General features: G+C 40.4%; 1 protein-coding gene across 10 annotated transcripts in view; it reads left to right on the top strand.

Annotated features, from left to right (window-relative positions):
• LOC146378545 (disks large homolog 2) overlaps positions 1 to 24384 on the top strand; it is a 149986-nt gene that overhangs the window by 66738 nt on the left and 58864 nt on the right. For 9 of the 10 annotated variants that reach the window (XM_084941359.1, XM_084941358.1, XM_084941355.1 and 6 more), the window contains 5 exons: positions 10508 to 10591; positions 13453 to 13614; positions 13714 to 13767; positions 15652 to 15702; positions 18602 to 18726. In XM_084941359.1, the coding sequence (XP_084797485.1) occupies positions 10508 to 10591; positions 13453 to 13614; positions 13714 to 13767; positions 15652 to 15702; positions 18602 to 18726 (476 nt within the window). Of the gene's footprint in view, positions 1 to 10507; positions 10592 to 13452; positions 13615 to 13697; positions 13768 to 15651; positions 15703 to 18601; positions 18727 to 24384 lie in introns of those variants that run through there. The other variant, XM_084941357.1, reaches the window with a different exon arrangement.

Raw genomic sequence — 24384 nt, 5'->3', positions numbered from 1 at the left:
GGAGCGTGGAAGACTCCAGAATCCACTCTGGCTAACAGGTAAGACCGTTTAAACGGACAGAATGACTATTAAAAGTCAGTTTCAATAATGTTAATGTGGTTATGTGAGTAATACAGATATAACAGCTTTGAGATGCATTTGTAGATATTATTACGTTTGACCGTCTTTATGGTGCTAGCTTAAAGTTATGGTGTAAAGGTTAGCTTATAGTGTAATAAAGCGGTTACTGTTTAAACAATGATAAGACAGAAATGTTAGCTTCTGTCATGACTAATTAAGTTACTGGTTAATAAAGTTACCAGTAAACAGATTCACAGTAAATATCCCGATTAGCTTAAATGCATCTGTAATAAATATGTGCAAGTTTCAGGGCTTCGTTTAAACTGTACGATACTTATACTGAGCCAGATGTAAACAGTAACGTTTACATCATGCAAAGACTGCCAGACTCTGTAATACTGTAGATGATCAGTGACTCGGGTTACCAGTAAACATTAAAAGGTACCTCTCTGTCTGTGTGTCTGTGTTGAACCTTTTATAATCAAATTTTAAGTTTTGGGCTTTTCCCTTTGAAGACACGTTGAAGAGCTCACAGAGATTTGAAGTTGCAAATTTAGGAGCATTAGGCCCGATGATGGTGTGTAATGCCTGTACTTACCTTCTGCACTGTGTTTTTGTTACTAATTTATATTTCTTGTTGTTTAACACAGATTTCAGAGGAGCACTTTTAAAGTATCCTTAATACTTTCAAGCAGAACTGGATTGGAAATCAAAAAAAGCTTTTTCTGTTCCCCGACAGCCAAACTTCAGCCATGAGAGCTGACGGGATACAACTTTTTAAAATCAGAAACAAAGGTGAGCAACAACTGTTAATATGTGATCTTAACATGATTGTCATTTATATAGCGATCTTGTATTTCTTAAACATTTCCAGGATGGTATCTGGCAGTTTCTTCATCCACAGAAGTTTCAGTTATCAGAGTGGGAGTGGCTGAGTCTCCTGAAGAAGTCCACACCATTTTACAGAAATGTTTCACAGAAACTGATTTCTCTACCAAAGTGTGAAGTAGTGTGTTTCCATAGATCACCTCTGTATGAATGTACTTCTTAAAGTGAGTGTTTGTCCTCTGTTGTTCCTCAGGTACAGTGACTGATATTAACGGCAGGGAAACAACACTGGGGGAAGACAAGAAGGAGAAGTGTTTCCAGGAGGAAGCTGCGGTGAGGACACACTGAGGTCAGAGGTCAGAAGCTGAAACAGCTAGGTTATAGAAACAAATCTAAATGTATTTATAAATAAACTTTATAGTGATATTTTAAATAATAATCATCATTATGATTAAAATATCAAACATGTGTTGTGTTGGCCCTGTGATAACCTGGCAGCCTGTATACAAACAGGAAAGCAGACGTGTGTGATAAATGTAAATGTGTTACATATGTATGCTGAAGTGTGTCATCAGGTTTGTCTCATGCTGATCGACCTGCATTCTTACATAGAAGAGACTGTTAAAGTCTTGCATTCAGTTAACAATAACGGGTCCAGTCTGTTTGGATAAATTCAGTTTGTTGTCTATTTATTCACACGTTTTCTTAAGTGCGTATCCAGCTCAGCATCACAGTGGAGCTGGATTTGTTCAATAAATAAACCTCCAAAAGTTAACAATAAACCTGCATCCGTGTATGTCGTTGTCCACAGGATGAGAAAATCAAAGTGATCAAACTGGAAGACTGTGGAACATGTTTGTGTGTTTGTGTCTTTCTAACAGTTCCTGGTGAATCACAGCAGAACCATAAAGGCTGCTGGACTGCACGACGGCTTAGCCCTGAGAAGCCATCCAGTTACAGGAGGAGCAGTTAGAAGCTGTTTTCAAAGTAGCTGAGCAGATTTCATCTCAAGTAAGCGATTACCTGTTCGTTCATCTGTTCTGTCACTTAAAGGACGTCTTTTGAGCGTCTAGTTGGATGTTATTCTGGTCACTCTCATGGTCATTTGCAACAATGGACGTACTTTTCATGTTCATCCAGTAACTTAGTAAATCATAAAACATTATTATCATAAGACCTTTGGAGTGACGGCTTCTACAAGTAAGAGTCACAGTGTTGGATGCTCGACGCAAAGAGAAAAGCTCTTTACAGCTTTTAATCATTCTGACCATAAACAGCTTTTCCAGGTTTGATATTCTTTGACATACAAGTCAGGTTATGGAAATTAATTAAAAGGTTCCTATGTCACATTGAGCCATTTACACTAATCAGTGACAGTATGACTATGACACGTTTGTGATTTAGATCCCACATTTCTGACAGACATTGCTGAATTTAAAAAGTGGCAGATAGATATATATGCATGCAGTATGAAATTCATGTATCCTAGATGATTGTTTTTCATCTTGTCATGGGAGACCCAGGCCTACAACCCAAGTTAACTGCAGTCAAAGGTAACCAGTTGGGGTATTTACACTCTCAAAAGCAGTGGGGTGAAAAAGAGCAACCAAAAAGCTGGCAGCCTGCACAGATGTGCTTCCAAGCTAGAAGCTCTACTCATGTTCAGCTAAACACCTAACAGGGAACAGGTACTCCAGCCCAAACCGACACGATATAACCGCACATACAGCCACAAAGTGAACCAACTCATTGAGTTACAGACAACAGGGGACCAAATGCACCCAGAGTCTAAACTAACCAGCCTGCACCAAACTGACATTTCTTCCTCCTAAGTTAAATGGATGGAAGTAAAATACGTACATAAAAACATAAAAACCACTCGTTTCCACACAGGAGGTCCCTGACACTGAGTGTTAGTTGAGCAGATATCAACAATTGTAAGACTACCGGAGACAATGCACTGAATTATTGTTATCCTAATTATTTCACCCGACTGGTTTCAGCTCTGATATTCTGCTTTTTCCTTTTGGTAGATCAAAGAGAATCGTGATGTTTCTGCTTCCATCTTGATTCCAAGAAGAAGAACGCTTCAAAGAAGTGGCGTTCATGGTCCACAGTGTGACGATCGTGGTCACACACTGCATGTGCTTTTTAACGCAACATGTTTCTTCACTTCAAAAACTTTGACATATGTCTTGTTGTTTGGATATGTGTAGTATTAGTGCATGTTAGGGTTTGTTACTGAAAATTTCTGTTTTGTATTTTGATGATCGCTTACAGCAAAGATACTGTTTTAAAAAGTTTTGTTTTCAGAGCCTTTCTTTAAAATCCTGAGCCTGTAGTTTTACATGAATGTTACTTTTTCATTTCTGATCTTGTAATGCTTGCTACACTGTGCACGTCTACATTAGAGACATCTTAGTTACCTATTTGTAAGACTGAGCTGCTTGACTATTATTTGGAAGTGTATGTAAAAAGCATGACATCGTTTCTTTTTTAATATGATGGACTGAACTCAGCAGGTATCTGCTTTTGACCAAAGATTAATCTGATCTCATTTCTACCTGTATCTACTGTTTCAAGATTTAGCTGAAGTTTGCTCAACTTTAATTGTTTATTCCAGCTCTCATAGTGCAGCCATGAGACAGACCTATTAAACTCAATGCACGATGTAAAGTTCATAATTCTCTGACAAATAAAACTGTAATAGCAAACATGAACAGCTGTGCTTATTTCTGAGATATGAATGTTTGTAAACATAACTTTATTTTTCAAATGTGTTCATATTTAGAGAGTTAGAAACGGTGATGGTGAACCTGAGCTGATGGTCAGCAGAAAGTAAATATCTCTTTGTCCCTTCAGGCTTAGAGGGAACATGTTCTGCCCGGTGTTGTTGGGTCGTCAAGTTTGTGTTCCAGAGGGTGATGGAGTCAGAGCTGGACTGGGACAAAAAAGCTTTGCTAGACCCGCCCCTGCACAGTTACCAGCTGTCAGCTACACAGAAAAGGATCCTGGTGTTATTTGTCTCTCAGAAACAGTTCATAACTTCAACTCATTCATGTCACCTAAAAGGTAAACCTGTCTCTCCATCACCTGTTCAGCTCTGATGATTCAGTAAGGACATCTCCTGGTTTCATCTTCATGTTTCCCTCTCACCACATTTCCAAACCGACATCATGACCAGCAGCTTTACAGCTGTGGCTCCAGCAAACATCAGCTGATACTAGAAATTAATATTAAATAAATTCTAACAACAGCTGATCAAACGTGCTGCTGTTGTTTAGCGCGACATCTGCTGGTTTCTTCTTTCTGGCGCAAAGTGACTTGTGTCAGAAAAGCCGATCAGCTGATCATTGATCAGTTTCATGATTGAAGTAGCAACAGGAGAGAGAGGGGAGAGAATAAGAGGGGAAGAGGCAGCTGTGCAGCGTAAACACAGAATAAATCCAGCTTTGTGTCTTTTTCCATTGTAGCTGAAGTCCGGGACAAACTGTGCTCCTTTTCAGCTCAACACGAAACACGTAATATTTTCTCTGAATACGGGACGACTCCGTGTTTTTACGGGACGGTTGGAAACTCTACAGACTAACCTTATAAATAAAGTCACCACCAAACAACTGAGTTATTTTTACACATCTGCCAGCATCTGGACAATCCACCACCTTTTATTGTTTATACTGTTACAAAAAACAAAACCAAAGAAAACCCCATCGGCCCATGAAAACGAAAAATCACCATCGGCCAGTCCAGCTGTGGTGGGAGTCACAGAGGAGGTACTGGTCTGTGTGTGGGCTCCAGCTAAACTTCACTGTTGAGGTTTCCATTCTCCCCATTGTGCACAGCAGAGTCCAGGAATAGCAAACTGTTATCTTTGTGTCTTCCCTGGTGAACTTTATGTTCAACTTTATGTTACATCCACAGAGTTGATGTGAGCAGTGATGGATTCCACTTCTAGGCTTTGATTTTGACCCAGGCGTCCTCAACATCTCTGTACCAGTGGCTAGGTGCTGTCCCTTTAAAAGAGCCGGAGAAGACCGATGGTTTGAAAGAGGAATGAAAGAAGCCATCAGGGGAAAAGAGGGAACACACATATATAAAGGAAGCTTTTAAAACATGCGGTTATCCTAATTAGGCTTTCATCAAATCAGCAAAGATGCACAGAAAAGAAGGTCAGACACCAGCTAGGGAGGATTGGAAAGACAGACGCAACAACATTGTCATCCCCTATGTAGCAGGTTTATCAGAGAAACTCAGGGGAGTTTTCTCCAAGCACGACATCCCGGTGTACTTCAGACCCAGCAACACACTCAGACACAAGCTGGTTCATCCCAAACACAAACTCAACAACGTAGTGTGGCTGTACAGTGCAGCGAGGAATGCCCAGAGCTCTACATTGGAGAGACCAAACAGCCACTTCATAAACGCATGGCAGTGGTTACAAACAGAAAGACAAGCAGCCCATCAAACAGTCCACAGGGTTCAACTCAAAGAGCAGTAAAACAATAACTGGACACTGAAAACCTAAAGCAATGTGGGGACAAAGGGAAGCAGCTGAGTATATTCAATGAATTATCATCAATTACAAAGGAGAAAAAATTCATAAAGGCAGAATGCAAACTGAGCAGAATACAGAAAGAGCAGAGATTACAAAATAAATCAGGAAACGTCTTCAACTTTACTGAGAGTATGTCTCACACTTCATGTTCTTGGTAATTCAGAAGCTGGCTCCACCTGAACCCATTAAACATTTGATAAAGTCACTGAGTCGATGATTTCTAAAGTTTGTTTTCTTAATTGCAGTTAGAGTGTGGCTGGTAAAGATGAAAAAGCAAAATGAATGTAACCTGTGAGTTTGGTGAACTTTGTGTTTTTTGTCATCATTTCTTACTGACAATCATCCTCCTGATATTCATTAATAATCAGGAGACAGCAAACCAGTCATGGTCGTGGACTTTTACCGTCTTAGTTGTGCTCATTGTCATCATGATAATCATCATGGTCAATACTTGACAAGGGGAGGTCCTGAGGTAGGCGGGGCTAAGCCATGAATGGCAGGAACAGCGCCTGGCACGTGTTGGTGAAACAGTACACTGGTGTAGTTTCCTGTCCAGCTGTTTGAACAAGAAGAAACAGTGTTGGGTCTAAAATAACTGGCAGGAAGTAATCAGTAGTTAGAAAGTGGATGGCATGTGTGTATAGTGACTGTGTTACAGTTACTGTAGTTCAGATAAGATAAGATAAGATAAGATAACCTTTATTAGTCCCACACGTGGGAAATTTGTTTTGTCACAGCAGGAAGTGGACAGTGCAAAAGTTATGAGGCAAAAATTAGGATACAATAAGAATAAATACAGTACACAACTGTACAGAATAGAATAAAATAAAATACTATATACAGTAGAATAAAATAAAATAAATATACAATAAGATAAAAATAGAATACAAACGCTATATACAACTGAGTAAAAATACAACGATGACAGAAAAGATTATTGCACTTAGTGTTATTGCACATGTGTGGATGTGTTTGATCAGTTAAAGTCTTTATTGTGGAGTCTGACAGCAGTGGGGAGGAAAGACCTGCGAAATCTCTCCGTCCCACACCGTGGGTGCCGCAGTCTCCCACTGAAGGAGCTGCTCAGTGCTGTCACAGTCTGCTGCATGGGGTGGGAGATGTTGTCCAACAGGGATGACAGCTTAGCCGCCATTCTCCTGTCACTCACCACCTCCACTGGGTCCAGAGGGCATCCTAGAACAGAGCTGGCCCTTCGGATCAGCCTGTTCAGTCTCTTCCTGTCCCCGGCAGAGATGCTGCCGCCCCAGCAGACCACACCATAAAAGATAGCAGAAGCCACCACAGAGTCATAGAAGGTCTTCAGGAGTGGGCCCTCCACTCCAAACGACCTGAGTCTCCGCAGCAGGTACAGCCTGCTCTGCCCTTTCCTGTAGAGGGCGTCTGAGTTATGAGTCCAGTCCAGTCTGTTGTTCAGATGAACACCAAGGTACCTGTAGCTGTCCACAGCCTCAATGTCCATACCTTGGATGTTCAGTGGTTGCAGTGGAGAATGCTTGTGCCTGCGGAAGTCTACCACCAGTTCCTTGGTTTTACTGGCGTTGATCTGGAGGCAGTTCAGCTGGCACCAGTCCACAAAGTCTTGGGTCAGTCCTCTGTACTCCTTGTCGTCCCCATCAGTGATGAGGCCGACTATTGCAGAGTCATCAGAGAACTTCTGCAGGAAGCACTGGGTGGAATTGTGGGAGAAGTCTGCAGTGTAGATGGTGAAGAGGAACGGAGCCAGAACCGTTCCCTGTGGGGCCCCCGTACTGCAGACGACCCTGTCCGACACACAGCCCTGAGTCCTCACATACTGTGGTCGGTCGGTGAGGTAGTCCAAAATCCAGGTAGTGAGGTGAGGATACTTACCAAAGCAGAGCAGACAGGCCAACAAGGATCAGATGCTGAATGTCTCAGGAACACGCGCTGTGGTGCTCACTGAATGCTGCTTTTACGACTGTCTCAGTCTTTTATTGAAGTCGGCTGGTTGGACAGTGATAGCCTGCCCATCTGAGGAAGAGTTTGAAAACACTCACGGTGATCATTATTTTGTATTACGGTCAGAGTTGGATGATAAATGTTGTCCTTTAAAATGTTTTTGTATTTAAAAGTACGATAATTTAAGGCTAAAATAGTGATCCACGTCACTTTACCTGGATGTTTTCTTTGAAGCTGGATGATGACTCCTCTCTCCCTCTCTCCAGTTCCAGCCTCGGAGATCACAGCCAACATCTGCAGCAGGAGAGAAAGTTAAATTAGTTTCTTATGCCTTTTTTCTCCGTGTTTAGAAAAACACTCCTAAAATAACCAAGCAAAAATACTATTAAAGATTTACACCCTTCATTAGCCAAACAATAAAAACATCTTCCTTTTATTCATTTTCTCCATTCCTGCTCACATCAGGTGTCAAATATCACAGCAAATCGCAGTAAATGTGAAGCACATGCTTTATAGACATGCGCCTCTATAAAGAACATTAAAGAGTTTCTACAACTCACAACTATTTCTACTTTACTGTGGATAGTTTATCTGCTGCCTGGGATCAGAATCAGCAGCAAGTCGAGGTGGTGACATGGACTCGTGCCCTTTGTGACTCTGGTAGTTCTTCTGAGGAAACACCACCATTTCTCCAAACTGCACCACCTGTGAGCACCAGAGATGGGCAGTAATGCATTACTTACTTTTTTCAAGTTACGACTAAAGCAAGGGATTACTATTGCAAAAAGGTCATCAGATTACCGTTACTTTCCCGTAAGCACGCTGCGTTACTAAACCGTGAGAGTGTCTCATGAAACACCCCCCCACTGACATGACTGCTGTGGGATAACCTCCACCCACCCCAGATTTTAGAGTGACAGGACTCAGTGACGCTGAATCTTTGATTCTATTTATTTTCTGCTGTGTTTTACTTTCATCTATTTGAAAGAGTGTAAACACAAAACATGATTTTATTTTATATGCTGGAATATGCAGGAAATAGGTTTAAATGTTAAAGAGTTTCTTCATGTCAGACACTGTTGTACATAATTACATTTTTGCTCAATGCAATGTGCTTAATCTTAAAAGATTAAAACTAATAAAACAAGTTTTAAAAGAGACTTTTTATTTGATTCAATTTTATATGATGATTATGCAGAAAAATAGAATTGGCTGAAAGGTCTGTTGCTTTATTACGTAGGTTGTGTATCATGTTTTTAAAAGTAACTGAATAATAAAGTAACTAATTACTTTTGAAAATAAGTCATCTGTAAAGTAACAGGATTACTTTTTGGAGAAGTAATTGGTAATTAGTAACTAATTACTTTTTTAATTGACCAACACTGTTCACTAACAGTTGAAGTAGTGAGCTACATTCATGTGCATCACACAGCAAGATTTTAGGAAGAATTTAAGCCATTTATTTGCAACCGTGTGTTATCATTACGGGTTACTGAGTCACGGGTGAAATGTTGAGACTGACAGAGTGGATTACAGACAGGTGAAGAACCAGGTGGGTTGCTGGCTGTAGAGAATGACCAGAAAACCATAGTGGACCTGAGCACAGAGACCAGAGTGTGGGGAACGAATGAAGAGCAGATAAAGACTGAAATCCCCAGCAGAGCTTGAATCAGACTGTTTCAGGCCTGAAGAGCAGAGCTGAGGATTGAAAGAGATGCAGACTGAGGTGGAGCAATGGGAACGGTGGATGAGAGGGCGGCTACAGACAGATACACTTTAACTTTTGTACTTTTATAATAATCTTTTCTATTTTGTTGTAGCCACCTATCGTTAGTTTGAAAATGCAGACAATAACTGGGTCAATCTTTCACAGTGAGCGAAATTTTAGAAAATGTTTTTTTTATTGCAGCATGAATAATACCACACTTTGTCCAAAGTTCATTTTGAACTTTTCCACAATGCTATTCTTTTACAATAACCCCATTATTTAAATGTGCCAGGTATTCTATCATAATCTGTAATGAAAATATCCAAATTAATTTGTCAAAGTGAAAAAAAACCTTTATTTATTTATTTATTTTACTTTAAAAAAAAAAATTCAAGTGAGGTCCCGTTGGCTCCCGAAATTTCCCCCAGGGGAGATTTCCCACTGGAGCAGTGATGACACTCTACGCTCAGCCTTCGACCGCGATTGAAGTTGATGGTCGTGTGGTGCGCCTTTAGGCCGAGGCTCCCCAGCCTCAGTCAGGTGGTGGAGGTGTGGCGGCGGTGTGGTCCCTGGCTCAGCTGCAGGGGAGGGTTAAATTTAAATTCATGTTACGCATTTCCACTTTACTTCAGTCCATTTTAAATGAGCATTGGCCCAAAAAAGGCGGAGCATTACTGGGTAATGGATCATGTTCACATAAGTCTTCTTCTTTGCAGGATAACACTTGCGTTTGCCATGCAGTGATTTAGTGAGAACTATGCCTGTTTTTAATGAGTGTGGTCTGAGGGTCTGACTGTCACAGTCAATACTGATATTCAGCCTTTTTCCATCTGAAGATTTCTCCAGATTCTCTCAATCTTCTGGTGACATTATGTATTCTACATGTTGAGATATTCAAAATCTTTGCAGTTCTTCACAGAGGAACATAGTTTTTGATTTTTTTTTCACAATCTGCAAATGCAGTTTTTTGTAGGTTGGTGAGTCTCTGTTTTCTTCTCTGTCTCTGTAAGATGCTCTTTTATACCCAGTCACACTGCTGACCTGTTCCCATATGAAACGTTTCCCAAACTGTTCCTTTTCTTTTCTTTTTCCAGCCTTTTGTTATCCCTGTCACAACTTTTTTGAGGCTGTCACTAAATGAACTAATATATTTCATGGAGTAGTAAAATATCTTAATTTAAACATTTGATATGTTTTCTATCTTCTATTGTGAATAAAATATGGATTAATGGTATTCAAGTCAAATGCAAGTCATCACACTGACTTGACTTGGGCTTTTTGCTGCTTTGCATACAAGACAGAAGGAAGAATTTTAATTTTTATCAAATTAAATTGAATTCATTTCATGGAATTGTTAATAAGTCTCACCTGTACTGTCTGCTCATAGTGGTCACATATGGTCCTCCTTCTCTCTCCAGAACAGGCCGGCAGCAGTACATGAGCCAACCCACAATGGCCAGCCCCAGCCCTGCATGAACCCTGCCCTGATGAACACTCCCTGGGTGAGAAACTCTTTTGTTTTGTTTTTTCACCCCATCCAAATTGCGTACACTGTGCTGGCAGTGATAACGCAATCACTTCATTCTCTGCTCTTCTTTTGACACAGTATTCACAGTGATGATGCTGTATGTGGTCATTTGTTTCAAACTATTACAAATGGACGGGTTCTTTAAAGCAATTTTCTACTCTGAGAACTCAAAACACTTTATGTGACTTGCCTTATTCACATGCTTTCTAACAGTCACACACATTCATACAGTGAAAGCATCGGAGAGCAGCCATTAGTGATGGGTCAATGGAGTGTATAGCATATTGCCCTTATTGTGTCAACACAATGTTAACACTGTGTTGGTGTGTTGCTTAGTAGTGACATCTGCTGGATTTACAAAAATATTGCAGGCAGCCTGAGTGTGGAGAGAGAGTGAAGAAGGTTCATTCATTCTGACATCTGGACACCAAATGAGTGAGGAAAGGTCTCGCTGGCAAAACCAGCTGATGATAAAAGGTTAACTGAATGAAAGAGTCAAGTCAAATGGCTTTAATGTCATTCCAACCATGTGCAGTGATACAGTACTCAGTGAAGCCAGCCAGTGTTTCTCCAAGACCACAGTGCTGCATATGACAATCACCACAGGACTACACAAAGTGCACGTGTGCAAAAGTTGCAAATAAAAAAGAACAGAACGATACAGACACAACAGTGCAATAAGTAACTCGATGTATGAAGGCGCGCCTGCGTGTGTGACGTGCAGATAAGTGCTTGAAAGTGTGTACATATTAACCAAACTCTGCGATTGATTAATACAGTATGTAAAATGCAGAATTTACAAACATATTTCTGAAAGGAAGTATAAGTGAAAAAGTTTTATTTAGGCAATATAAGTGAATGTGACAATTGTTGTGCTTCTGTACGTGAGGGGAGAAAAAGGGTGAAAGGACCACAGACTGGAGAAAACTTTTCTCTTTGGTTCTCTTGTACAGCCGGTGATGATGTTTCCTCGCAGCATGAATGCAAACTCAACAACTGCACTTCCCAATAAGCACAACTTAACACTGTACAAAATCACGCCATTTTTCCTACAGCAATACACACACCTGATAACCCCATTGGTGCTTCAGTATTGTTTGGCTCATAGCAGCTGGGGGTTGAACCATCAACCTTCCAATCAGTGAATGAGCTGCTTAAGCTCCTGAGCTACATGTCTGTGAAGGTTCTCAGTCATCCAGGTCATCGTAGTCAAAGGAGCTTGCAAAGAAAAGCGTCTGCACTTCTTTAAGTTACTTGAAGACGTTTCACCTCTCATCCGAGAAGCTTCTTCAGTTCTAAGGTCAAATGGTGGAGAGTCCCAGATTTAAACCTAGTGGGAGTTTCCCCACACAGGGGGACAAAAGGACCTCCTGATGATCCTGTAATCGCCTGAGCCAAGTGTGAAATTGGGTGTGGGTCCCAATCAGCCAGGGTTTCGGGTGAGCTCATTGTGAAACCTGGCCCCACCTTATCATGCGAATTCCTGAGGTCAGATGGCCCAGGATGTGAGTGGGCGTTCAGGCGTCTGGGGAGGGAACTCAAAACTGCCATCTATAATCCAGTTTTGAGTTCCCACCCCAGATCATACCTTTTGTCCCTCTGTGGGGGGAAACTCCCACTAGGTTTATATCTGGGACTCCCCACCATTTGACCCTAGAACTGAAGAAGCTTCTCAGATGAGAGGTGAAACGTCTTCAAGCAACTTAAAGACGTCCAGACGCTTTTCTTTGCAAGCTCCTTTGCCTCCTGAGCTACAGCATTAGCTGTTCATGCAAAGATGACAGGAGATTTGTCATTTATTGTGTCTAGACTCCACTTAAGGGCTACTGCTGGTGCCCATAAACTCTTTGGTCTTACCACTATCACTGCATTTATATACAGGCTTATTGTTGGCTGTACCAATCATGAACCCCTCTCCATCTTTACATCTTATGGATTTTTATTATACTACATCATGACCCACATTACTTAAATGATCCACCAGGTTGCCCCAGTCTTAACAGTTTGGAAATATGTTGCTGTATCAAATTAGAAATCACACTCTTTAGTTACAACTCAAAGCTTTTTACTCTTTGTTTGCATTGTTTTTCACTGTTTTAAAAGAGAAAGTTGGAGTTTCAGTAAGTCACAGCTTGAAATCCCCTCTTTTGTTGAAAACACTATTTTGCATATATTTTTTCTAGAAAAAAAACTGTGAAGAATCTTAAAAGAACTCTACTGTTAAAGCGGGTGTGTAGTTTCATTTTGATTAACTGTCTTTTTAATAATCATCTTTCTTTTTAAGGTCATAATATTTAAGCATTTTTGCAATATTTATGCTTACAAAAACAAATATTCAAAATAATGAACTAGCTGGGCCCACGTCCTCATTTTAGGTTTGACAGCGTTTTAGTAGGTAAAGGTGATGCTTGGACATGAAGTGAGCTGCGGTTTGGGGAAGGCCTCGAAGGGGACTGGCGATGGCTCCCAGGCCTGGCAGATCCCCGTGTTTAAATAGAAGTGAGGAAGTTAAAGAAATGAGAACAAGGAGGGAGGGAGGGAGGGAGGGGAGGGGAGGGTGGGGCACGTAAACGAGAATGAACAGCTTGCAGAACTGGGGGAACCTCTGTAGATGGCAACCGGAAGGAGCGTGTTTGGAGGCGTGGTCCCGCTCCTGAAATGCCGATACATAATCTCCAAAATATGAATTTGCTAAAGTTGATCAAGACTAGTTGTTTTTGCGACATCTCCTGTCATTCCTGAAAACAACATCAGTCTGATGTTTCTCCTGTACCTGTGACCTGTTTTAAACTAAATCATTTGTCTTTCTCTTTGTTCCCTTTCCACTCTTTGCAGTATCACTACCAAGAAGATGACTCACCCCTGCTTGACCAGGGATTCCCACAGCTCACCAGTGGGCTTCGCGCTCCTGAGCTTGTCCATGTTTCACAGAAGAACCTGTCAGAGATTGAAAATGTGCACGGCTACGTGTCCCATTCTCACATCTCTCCTCTCAAGGTCAGCACCCAAACTGTAAATGTATGAACAGTCATGATTGATGGTTTTTCTGTAAAACTCAAGTTTCTCACGTTTTCTCCTTATCTGTCTTCATTACAGGCCAACCCTGCTCCCATGATCATCAATACAGACACTCTGGAGTCGCTTCCTTATGTGAGAGAATTTATCTTTTAAATGTTTATTCCTGATTGTCTTGTTAGGTTGCTCAAGTAGAGGCTTTAACTATGGTGGTGTACATTTTGATGGTATGTCCTAGTAAAACAAATGGAGTCATAGTGCTGCTGAATTATTGACAACTGTCATGACTAGCGCATATTTTACGGTTGTATTGCATTTCAAAACCACATCAATAACAAACGCTGTTCAGAAGAGGATTTGTAAGCACAGTAAGTGAACCTCAAAGTGTTTAAACTTGTACAACCTGACTTTGTGACAAATAGTCTGTTTCTCGTGTTGGTTTTCATGTTTGCTTTGTGCTGTTGGCTTTGTGTTCATACCTAACTACTGAAGGAAAGATCTTATTTGTGTCGTCATTAGGATTTGTGTTGGTATGTGCGACTGTAGCCTGTGTTTGAGGTCATTTTACTGAGAAACACAAAAGAAATGTGTTTTTTTTAACAACAAACTCAACCTTGATCACAACTAAGAGGGGAAAACCTCCAATATGGACAAACTTCCACAACAGTACACAATGAATTTGCACAAATTGAATGTCTTTGATATGCTGCTTAGCGATGGGGGTGTCTCTTAAGCAGAGTGAACAAGAATCCAATAAGGATCGATAAGAGAGCAAATCAATGAGCGATAGCAATAATGGAATAAAAATAGGTAATTCCCATCCCAAATAATCAGCTGTTTGGATCATCCCTCATACAACTGTTTGTAGATTATCTGAATTTAACAGTCCACTGCAGGTGATGTCAGAGGATCACAACTGGATTAACTCAGCAATTCTAAAGCCTGATTGTATTTGTCTGCTTTTTTCTAATAGTGTTGTTTTATCAGCCAACCATCTATAATATTCATGGACGCCTGGCCCATAGATGTGCAATCCTTCTGAAACCACTGAATCTTTAATAATCCATGATCTCAATCCTGATATTAATGGTATATTAATGAGTCACATGATCATGAAAGCTGAAACTGTCAAAAGTTAAACCATGAAATTCTAGTTCAGGTAAAGTTTGAACCAAATAGAAGAGTCCATGTGTTATTTTGGACTAAAACAAAACACACACACACACGCACGCACGCGCGCACGCGCGCACACACGGACACACACACGCACACACACACATAGATACATTATATGAATACATATGATAAATATACAGACTTTGGAACTGTTTTGTGACACAACGGTCCGAATCATCGTTCTGTCTTCGCTATGCTTCATACCTGGGAGGAGGTTTTAGTGTTGATATGATGTGCCTGCAATCATAATGTATATTTGCCATTGCACTGTTGCATTGCTCTGATCAAAGCACACACCAAACGTCTATAGTTGTAGCGCGTGGTCTTATTTCCTTAACTTAAATCCTAATAGGTTTTCGAGATGTCGTTAGGAAAGAGGCTCACTTACTTTTTCAGCCCTGCATGTTCACAAACATTTTCTTGCAACTCTTTTTCACTGCTGCTGTTAATTTAGGCTTAATATCTGCTTCCACAGCGATGGGACACTAATCAAAAATTTGGCTGAACTATTACACTCATGCTATTTCTGTCAAATGCATATAGACAGACGCACTCCCTGATAATTTATTATTACGTTTTATTTTACTTTACTTTTATTAAGTAAAGTACTAGATGAGACTGACCCCTCAGTAGTTGACCCTCCATATTAAAAAAATAGTTACATTGATAACCATCATAAATTGTTGTCCATGAGATAGTCTCTACTTTACACGTTTCCCTGAGAAACACTCGTCACATTCAGTTTAAGCTCGGCCTCAACACTTAACATCATCCATGTAATTTAAGGCAATGTGGACTGAAACTATGAAGTGTGTGTCTTCATTCAGTTTTTTCATTCCTCAGGTCAACGGCACAGAAATTGAATATGAGTTTGAAGAAATCACCTTAGAGCGGGTGAGTATCTCAGATCCATCTAATCGGACTATGAGGGTGAAGTAAACTGGTCTTTGAGAAGCAAAGGAATAATACAGGAAAGTCAAAACATTGTTCCTGTCCTGTAAAAAAATCTGTGCTAAGGCTGTAGATTTAATTTTGTATATATTATGAGCTATACAATTGATGTGGGATGACCTGACTATTGTCTCCATAAGACAAAATGGACATAGCCACTGTGACCTCACCGCTGCTTGTGGATTATTTTTATAAGATTCCAATTTTGCAGCTTTTTAGAATCTTATTTTGGGCCAAAGTCACTAAACTTTGTTTAAATAGTTTTAATCAGCTTTGATGGATGATTCCATACATGTAGATTTAATGCTCTACTAGGCACTGATGTTGCATTTAATAGAAGAATAAATAAGTGTAAATAAGTGCTCCACAATAGTGACTATTCACAAAGGAGTCACACCATAAAGGACATTTTGTCTATTTTACTTTACATGAGAATACATTCAATGAAAACATGTTGTACTGATTCCTTGTGACTGGAAACAAGCAGTGGAGACTAGAGCAGGGCGATATGACCAAAAATATTTATCATGATATACATTTGAAAATTTGTGATAACGATATACCTGACAATATAATTGACACGAGACAAAATACTTTACAACTCCACAACTTTATTAGTGCAAAAACAAAACCCCCATCAATGTATTTTCACTTAAACAAGCAGCTGTTTTTTATGTGCATTCAACTTATATAAAAAATTAACAGTGCAAATGCAAATTTCATTTCATCAAGTGCTTCCTGGGAGATACCTCCAGGCCAGGGAATGTCAAAGTCATTATACACACAGCCCACTTTGTTGTTTTTCTGCATAGCCACTGCTGACTGCTATTACAAAGAAAGAAATCTGTCAGCACGACTCTTTGGACTTAAATTGTAAGATTTAAATGTGTAAAATTACAGAAAAAGTTCTGGTAGCTCATTCCCCAAACTGTTTTTTTTTCTTACGGGGGGGGGGGTCACTGTAATAATTAAATAAATAAATAAACCCATACATTTCTATTTTACTGCTGGTTCAGTGAATTCTGGTCAAAGAGTTACGAAGCCTGCATATTCTGAATCCATCTGCTTCCAGCTCCTGACGGCGTGGCCTTGTGCTGGCCCATGTGTGGGCCACCTCTGGCAAACCAGATCTGGGCCACCAAAGGGCCGTCATTCTTTGCGGTATGCGGGCCATGTGTAAGCACATTGTGTGGGCCAGATCCGGGCCATACCAATTTTGCTATGAGGGATGCAGTTGCACAAATATTTGCACAAATTTGCACAGATCAATGTCTGCTGTTTGGGGTGGCTGTAGCTCAGGAGGTAAAGCAGGGAACAGCAAAGGCAGAAGGCCATGAGTTGCTCAAATGCATCTTCAAAGACACATCCAACATATCCCGCCAACATGACCTTTATTCACCACTGAAATTAATACAGATTTACACTGGCACTCACATGCATGCACTTACTCACCCACAGCACTAGTGTAAAGCGCTTTGGGGTCCTTAGGGACTAAGTAAAGTGCTATACAAATGCAGGCCATTTACACACACACCACCTAATACACACACACACACACACGCACGCATGCACACACACACACACACACACACACCACCTAATACCTCAAAATTTCGTACACATCCACACTAATCATTCTTTTGGCCGCCTGTACAATAATACAGTAATTTCATTATTCGACCTGCAATGGAAAAAATGTCAAATATCAGTACTTTTCTTCAAAATGAAATGCAGACATTATAGAATGCATGTTTTTATACTGCAGTGGCAGAGAGATAAAAAATGTAGTTTCAGTGAAAGTGAATGGGGCATTTTTGTCCACGAAGGTATCCAGAGTGCGTATCTGGCACTAATAATCAGAAAATAATAAGTGTTTTGTGTGTTTTTTGGAAAAAACCAAAAAAGTTCAAATGTTTAAATTGGAATGTAAAGGGTTAAAATCCTGAAAATTATTGAATCGTCTTTTTTATAAAGACTCAAGTTGATTAAAACCCTTATTAAACAAAATGCAGAAAGAAATATTGTTGTATCAGGATTTCTAGTCAGAATTTGTACAAGTACATTTTTTCCATGAAGATGTCAAAGAGAGAAAAAGCTGAGGAGGGCACAGGGATAAAAACAGACAGAAGATTTGTATTCACATAGGCCTGCACTTAACTACCCCTCACCTGTTAAAGGCTGATGGGGTATTGTTGTCACCCATGCATGGAAGTTTGTGAATGGGACAACTTGAAAACAGACAACAATTTTTCAAATTATGGGAACTTCAGTGCTAGCACTTTTCACCAAAGCACAAAATTTGTTGCAATTTCTTCAGTTAATTTAGCAAAAACAGACATTAAACAACATTTTTAATGCCTGTATTTTTCACAAAAGTGTTGATTTACTCGAAAACTTGGCATATCTTGGGATGTTGTACACCTTATCCTTAAAAAAAAAAACAGAGGAAAAACAGATCTGAAAACAAAAATAACTATCTACAGCAGATGAACAATATATAAAAGTCACGTCCTGTGAAGGCCAACAACCTGATACATGACCCGAGAAATGCACCCGACCTTTCAGTTTATCTGTCTTCTGTTTACTGAAGCCCTGTCAGAAATGGTTTAAGCCTGTCTTCTCTGAGAGACGTTGTTCACCTGCTTCCTTGTGAATACAGTATTGTCATTCAGAGATGATTAATTCATTACATTTGCAGTGGTAGATATACTCCAGGGGAAGCCTCCTCAGGTGCTACATAAACAACTGAGAATTAGAAAAGTGAATGGATAAGAAACATTTTTTGACCACACTATACAAAATGGGTTCTGCTTTGGTATCAATGAGATTTTCATGACCGCAGGGTAACTCAGGGTTGGGCTTTAGCATCGCTGGAGGGACAGATAACCCCCATATTGGTGATGACCCCGGCATCTTCATTACCAAGATCATCCCTGGAGGAGCTGCAGCAGAGGATGGACGCTTGAGGTTAGTTACATATCTTTACTTTTGTGGTGAAAGAGAACAAAGAAAAAAAAGAAACAACTTATTACAATCATGCATGTCACAAAACCATTAAGGAAGAAATCTTCAGTACGAGGATGACAGAAATCTTTCCCATCACACTGAATATTAACTATATCTCTGATTACTGGATAACTGTATAAACGTTAATAGATTTCTAAAACTTCATTTTTCAGGAGTGACATGTTTAGCCGCATGTTCTCCTTAAACTGCTGGCTGTCTGAGTGGTGTCCCAGAAACGATGTGGGCTTCATAGATAATTGGCAAACCTTCTGGAGGAAACCTGGTCTTGTTAGGAGAGACGGCATCCATCCCACTTTGGATGGAGCAGCTCTCATTTCTAGAAATATGGACAAATTTATTAAACCCCCCCAAAATATGACTATCCAGAGTTGGGACCAGGAAGCAGAGTTGCAGTCTTACACGCCTCTCTGCAGCTTCTCTCCTCCTGCTACCCCCCCAAAAACCCATCTCCATAGAGACTGTGTCAGCTTCCAAAAAGACAAAAAACAAACTAAAAACCAGCAACAAACAACTTAAACATAAACAATTACAAAGAAAGAACAGTACAGTATCCACATCTGAACCAAAGAGTAAAACAGTGAAATGTGGATTATTAAATATTAGGTCTCTCTCCTCCAAGTCTCTGTTAGTACATGACTTAATAATTGATCAACAAATTGATTTACTCTGCCTTACAGAAACCTGGTTGCAGCAGGATGATTATGTTAGTTTAAATGAATCAACACCCCCGAGTCATTCTAACTACCAGAAACCTCGAAGCACAGGCCGAGGGGGAGGTGTGGCAGCAATTTTTCACACCAGCCTATTAATTAATGAAAGACCAAGACAGACTTTTAATTCATTTGAAAGCCTGATGCTTAACATTGTCCACCCCAGCTGTGAAACTCAGAAACCAGTCTTACTTGTTATCATCTATCGTCCACCTGGGCCTTACACAGAGTTTCTGTCTGATTTCTCAGACTTTATATCTAATTTAGTTCTGAGCTCAAATAAAATAATTATTGTGGGTGATTTTAACATCCATGTAGATGCTAAAAATGACAGCCTCAACATGGCATTTAGTCTGTTATTAGACTCAATTGGCTTCTCTCAAAATGTAAAAGAACCCACCCACCACTTTAATCACACTCTAGATCTTGTTTTAACATATGGCATAGAAACTGAACATTTAACAGTGTTTCCTGAAAACCCTCTCCTGTCTGATCATTTCCTGATAACATTTACATTTACAATAATTGATTACACAGCGGTGGAGAGTAGATTTTATCAAAGTAGATGTCTTTCTGAAAGCGCTGTAACTAAGCTTAAGAATATAATCCACCCACTGTTATCATCTTCAATGCCCTGTACCAACACAGAGCAGAGCAGCTATCTGAACGCTACCCCAACAGAGGTCGATTATCTTGTTAATAATTTCACCTCCTCACTACGTACGACTCTGGATACTGTAGCTCCAGTGAAAACTAAGGTCTCTAATCAGAAGTACCTGACTCCGTGGTATAATTCTCAAACACGTACCCTAAAGCAGATGACTCGTAATCTGGAGAGGAAATGGCGTGTCACAAATTTAGAGGATCATCATTTAGCCTGGAGAAATAGTTTGCTGCTTTATAAGAAAGCCCTCCGCAAAGCCAGAACATCTTACTATTCATCACTGATTGAAGAAAATAAGAACAACCCCAGGTTTCTCTTCAGCTCTGTAGCCAGGCTGACAAAGAGTCAGAGCTCTGTTGAGCCAACCATCCCTTTAACGTTAACTAGTAATGACTTCATGAACTTCTTCACAAATAAAATTTTTATCATTAGAGAAAAAATTACCAGTAATCATCCCACAGATGTAATATTATCTACAGCTACTCTTAGTACCATTGATGTTAAGTTAGACTCTTTTTCTCCAATTGATCTTTCTGAGTTAACTTCAATAATTACTTCCTCCAAACCATCAACGTGTCTTTTAGACCCCATTCCTACAAAACTGCTCAAAGAAGTCCTGCCATTAATTAATGCTTCGATCTTAAATATGATCAACCTATCTCTAATAATCAGCTATGTACCACAGGCCTTCAAGCTGGCTGTAGTTAAACCTTTACTCAAAAAGCATCTCTAGACCCAGCAGTCTTAGCTAATTATAGGCCAATCTCCAACCTTCCTTTCATATCAAAAATCCTTGAAAGAGCAGTTGTCAAACAGCTAACAGATCATCTGCAGAGGAATGGTTTATTTGAAGAGTTTCAGTCAGGTTTCAGAGCTCATCACAGCACAGAAACAGCTTTAGTGAAGGTTACAAATGATCTTCTTATGGCCTCTGACAGTGGACTCATCTCTGTGCTTGTCCTGCTAGACCTCAGTGCAGCGTCCGATACTGTTGACCATAATATCCTATTAGAGCGATTAGAACATGCTGCAGGTATTACAGGTACTGCACTGCAGTGGTTTGTATCATATCTATCTAATAGACTCCAATTTGTGCATGTAAATGGAGAGTCCTCTTCACACACTGAGGTTAATTATGGAGTTCCACAGGGTTCAGTGCTAGGACCAATTCTGTTTACATTATACATGCTTCCCTTAGGCAGCATCATTAGAAGACATAGCATACATTTACACTGCTATGCAGATGACACCCAGCTCCATCTGTCCATGAAGCCAGATAACACACACCAATTAGTTAAACTGCAGGAATGTCTTAAAGACATAAAGACCTGGATGGCCGCTAACTTTCTGCTTCTTAATTCAGATAAAACTGAGGTTATTGTACTCGGCCCTGAAAATCTTAGAAATATGGTATCTAACCAGATTCATACTCTGGATGGCATTACCTTGGCCTCCAGTAACGCTGTGAGGAACCTTGGAGTCATTTTTGACCAGGACATGTCCTTCAACGCACATATTAAACAAATATGTAAGACTGCTTTCTTCCATTTGCGCAACATCTCTAAAATTAGAAATATCCTGTCTCAGAGTGACGCTGAAAAACTAGTTCATGCATTTATTACTTCCAGGCTGGACTACTGTAATTCATTATTAACAGGAAGTCCTAAAAACTCCCTGAAAAGCCTTCAGCTAATCCAAAATTCTGCAGCAAGAGTCCTGACAGGGACTAGAAAGAGAGAGCATATTTCTCCTGTATTGGCTTCCCTTCATTGGCTTCCTGTTAAGTCCAGAATTGAATTCAAAATCCTGCTCCTCACATACAAGGTCTTAAATAATCAGGCCCCATCTTATCTTAATGACCTTGTAGTACCATATCACCCTATTAGAGCACTTCGCTCTCGCTCTGCAGGCCTACTTGTTGTTCCTAGAGTATTTAAAAGTAGAATGGGAGGCAGAGCCTTCAGTTTTCAGGCCCCTCTTCTGTGGAACCAGCTTCCAGTTTGGATTCGGGAGACAGACACTATCTCTACCTTTAAGATTAGGCTTAAAACTTTCCTTTTTGCTAAAGCATATAGTTAGGGCTGGACCAGGTGACCCTGAATCCTCCCTTAGTTATGCTGCAATAGACGTAGGCTGCCGGGGGATTCCCATGATGCATTGAGTTTTTCCTTTCCAGTCACCTTTCTCACTCACTATGTATTAATAGACCTCTCTGCATTGAATCATATCTGTTATTAACCTCTGTCTCTCTTCCACAGCATGTCTTTTATCCTGTCTTCCTTCTCTCACCCCAACCGGTCGCAGCAGATGGCCGCCCCTCCCTGAGCCTGGTTCTGCCGGAGGTTTCTTCCTGTTAAAAGGGAGTTTTTCCTTCCCACTGTCGCCAAAGTGCTTGCTCATAGGGGGTCATATGATTGTTGGGTTTTTCTCTGTATCTATGAAGCGCCTTGAGGCGACTTTTGTTGTGATTTGGCGCTATATAAATAAAATTGAATTGAATTGAATTGAATCTTTTATTATCTTTCAGTTCTGAGGTAGTATTGTCATATTTCTGTTGGTTTCTAGTGTATTTTGAGAGTATAAGGTTTTTAAACTTAAGCAAGATGATGATGTGTTTGTTCTATAATAATTACTTCTTTCAACAATTTTTGCCCTCAATATAACAAAACTCTCATATAGAATGGAATAGATTAGAACAGCCTTTTATTGCCATTGTACATGTAGAACAAAACTGTGGGTGCTCCACACTGACTTTGCGTGAATAAAATATAGAAATAAATAGGAAACAGGAGAAATATATACAATTAAGAGAAATATATACAAAAATAAGTGAGTGGTCTGAGTGATGGGGGTTACTCACACCATGGCTCAGATTGGTGAAGTGGGTGGGCAGGGTTGGGGTGTGAGAGGATAGTGTTTTTGATGGTCCTCAGGAAGAAGCTGTTTGTAAGTTTGGAGGTGTGGGACCTGACTGACCCAAGGTGCCAACCAGACTGCATTGGGTCCAATTGGTGGTGGGCGGGGTGCAAGGGCATCACCTTTGATGGCCATCAAAGGTGATGCCCTTGCACAGCACTCTGTGAAGGGTGTTGTTGAACTGGTGAATCACTCAAGCTGGGGGTGGAGGGAGGGGGTAGACACAATCTGCTCAAAAAACTTCATGACTACAGATTTGAGGGCTTATAGGTCTGTAGTCATTGAGGCTGTCTATTCTAGTCTTTTTGGAGATGGGACTAATGGTGGAGGCCGTCAGACAGGTGGGAATAGAGTCAGGAAGGGTCTGAACAGCCTGGTGAGGATCCCTGCCAGCTGATCCGTGCAGGCTTGAACCAGAGCCCCTGGGATGCAATTGGGGCCAGCAGCTCTCCTATTACTCCTACACCTACTCTCCTTTATTAGGAGAACCTGGATGGTTCTGTTAAATGTCCCATTCTGTACACAGCACTTAGGACAGACTGAGAGAAGGTCTCCAGGTCCTGCTGTTCAAAGATGGACCAGTCTGTCAGATCAAGACAGTCCTGTAACTGGAGGAGAGCATCATCTGATTTAAATGACCCAAATGCTTGGAGGGGTTTGTTTCCTGAGGGGGGTGTATTATTTTATTAGATAAATTAAACTATTTTTTATTATTTAGTGTGACTAACAACATTTATCTAAATGTCATATTATATATTATAACTATAGTTATGTACAATTAAATTATTATTATTATTATTTTAACTTACAACACCTAATCACAACAACAGTTGCCTCGAGGCACTTTATAACTCTGTACGGTAATACAGAGAAAAAAATGTATGACCCTTTTTGATCAAGTGCTTTGGTGACAGTGGGAAGAAAAAACTCCCTTTTAACAGGAAGAAACGTCCAGCAGAACCAGTCTCAGGGAGGGGCGGCTATCTGCCACAACCAGCTGGGGTGGGGGGAGGAAAACAAGATGAAGACACACTGTGGAAGACAGCCAGAGATTAATATTAACTAATGAAATCGGCAAATGGGCTGATTAAGTCCACAAAGATGGGCACAAACCGGCGGTAGAAACCAGCCAGCCCCAAGACCTTCAACTCTTTTTTGGTCTTACGATGCGATGGCTGTTACAGAGTGGAAATGGCCATTTTCTCCTTGGACTCTGGAGACAAGAAAATCTGCCAGTAGCCCTTTGTTAAATCCAGTGTAACGAAAAAACAAGCAGTCCCTAACCCAGGGGTGTCCAACTCCAGGCCT

Source organism: Perissodus microlepis, chromosome 10 (genome assembly GCF_051167445.1).
Source record: "Perissodus microlepis isolate ML-2025 ecotype Zambia chromosome 10, ASM5116744v1, whole genome shotgun sequence".
NCBI lineage: Eukaryota > Metazoa > Chordata > Actinopteri > Cichliformes > Cichlidae > Perissodus > Perissodus microlepis.
Note: the sequence above shows the minus strand (reverse complement) of the source record. Positions and strands in the feature narration are given on the sequence as shown.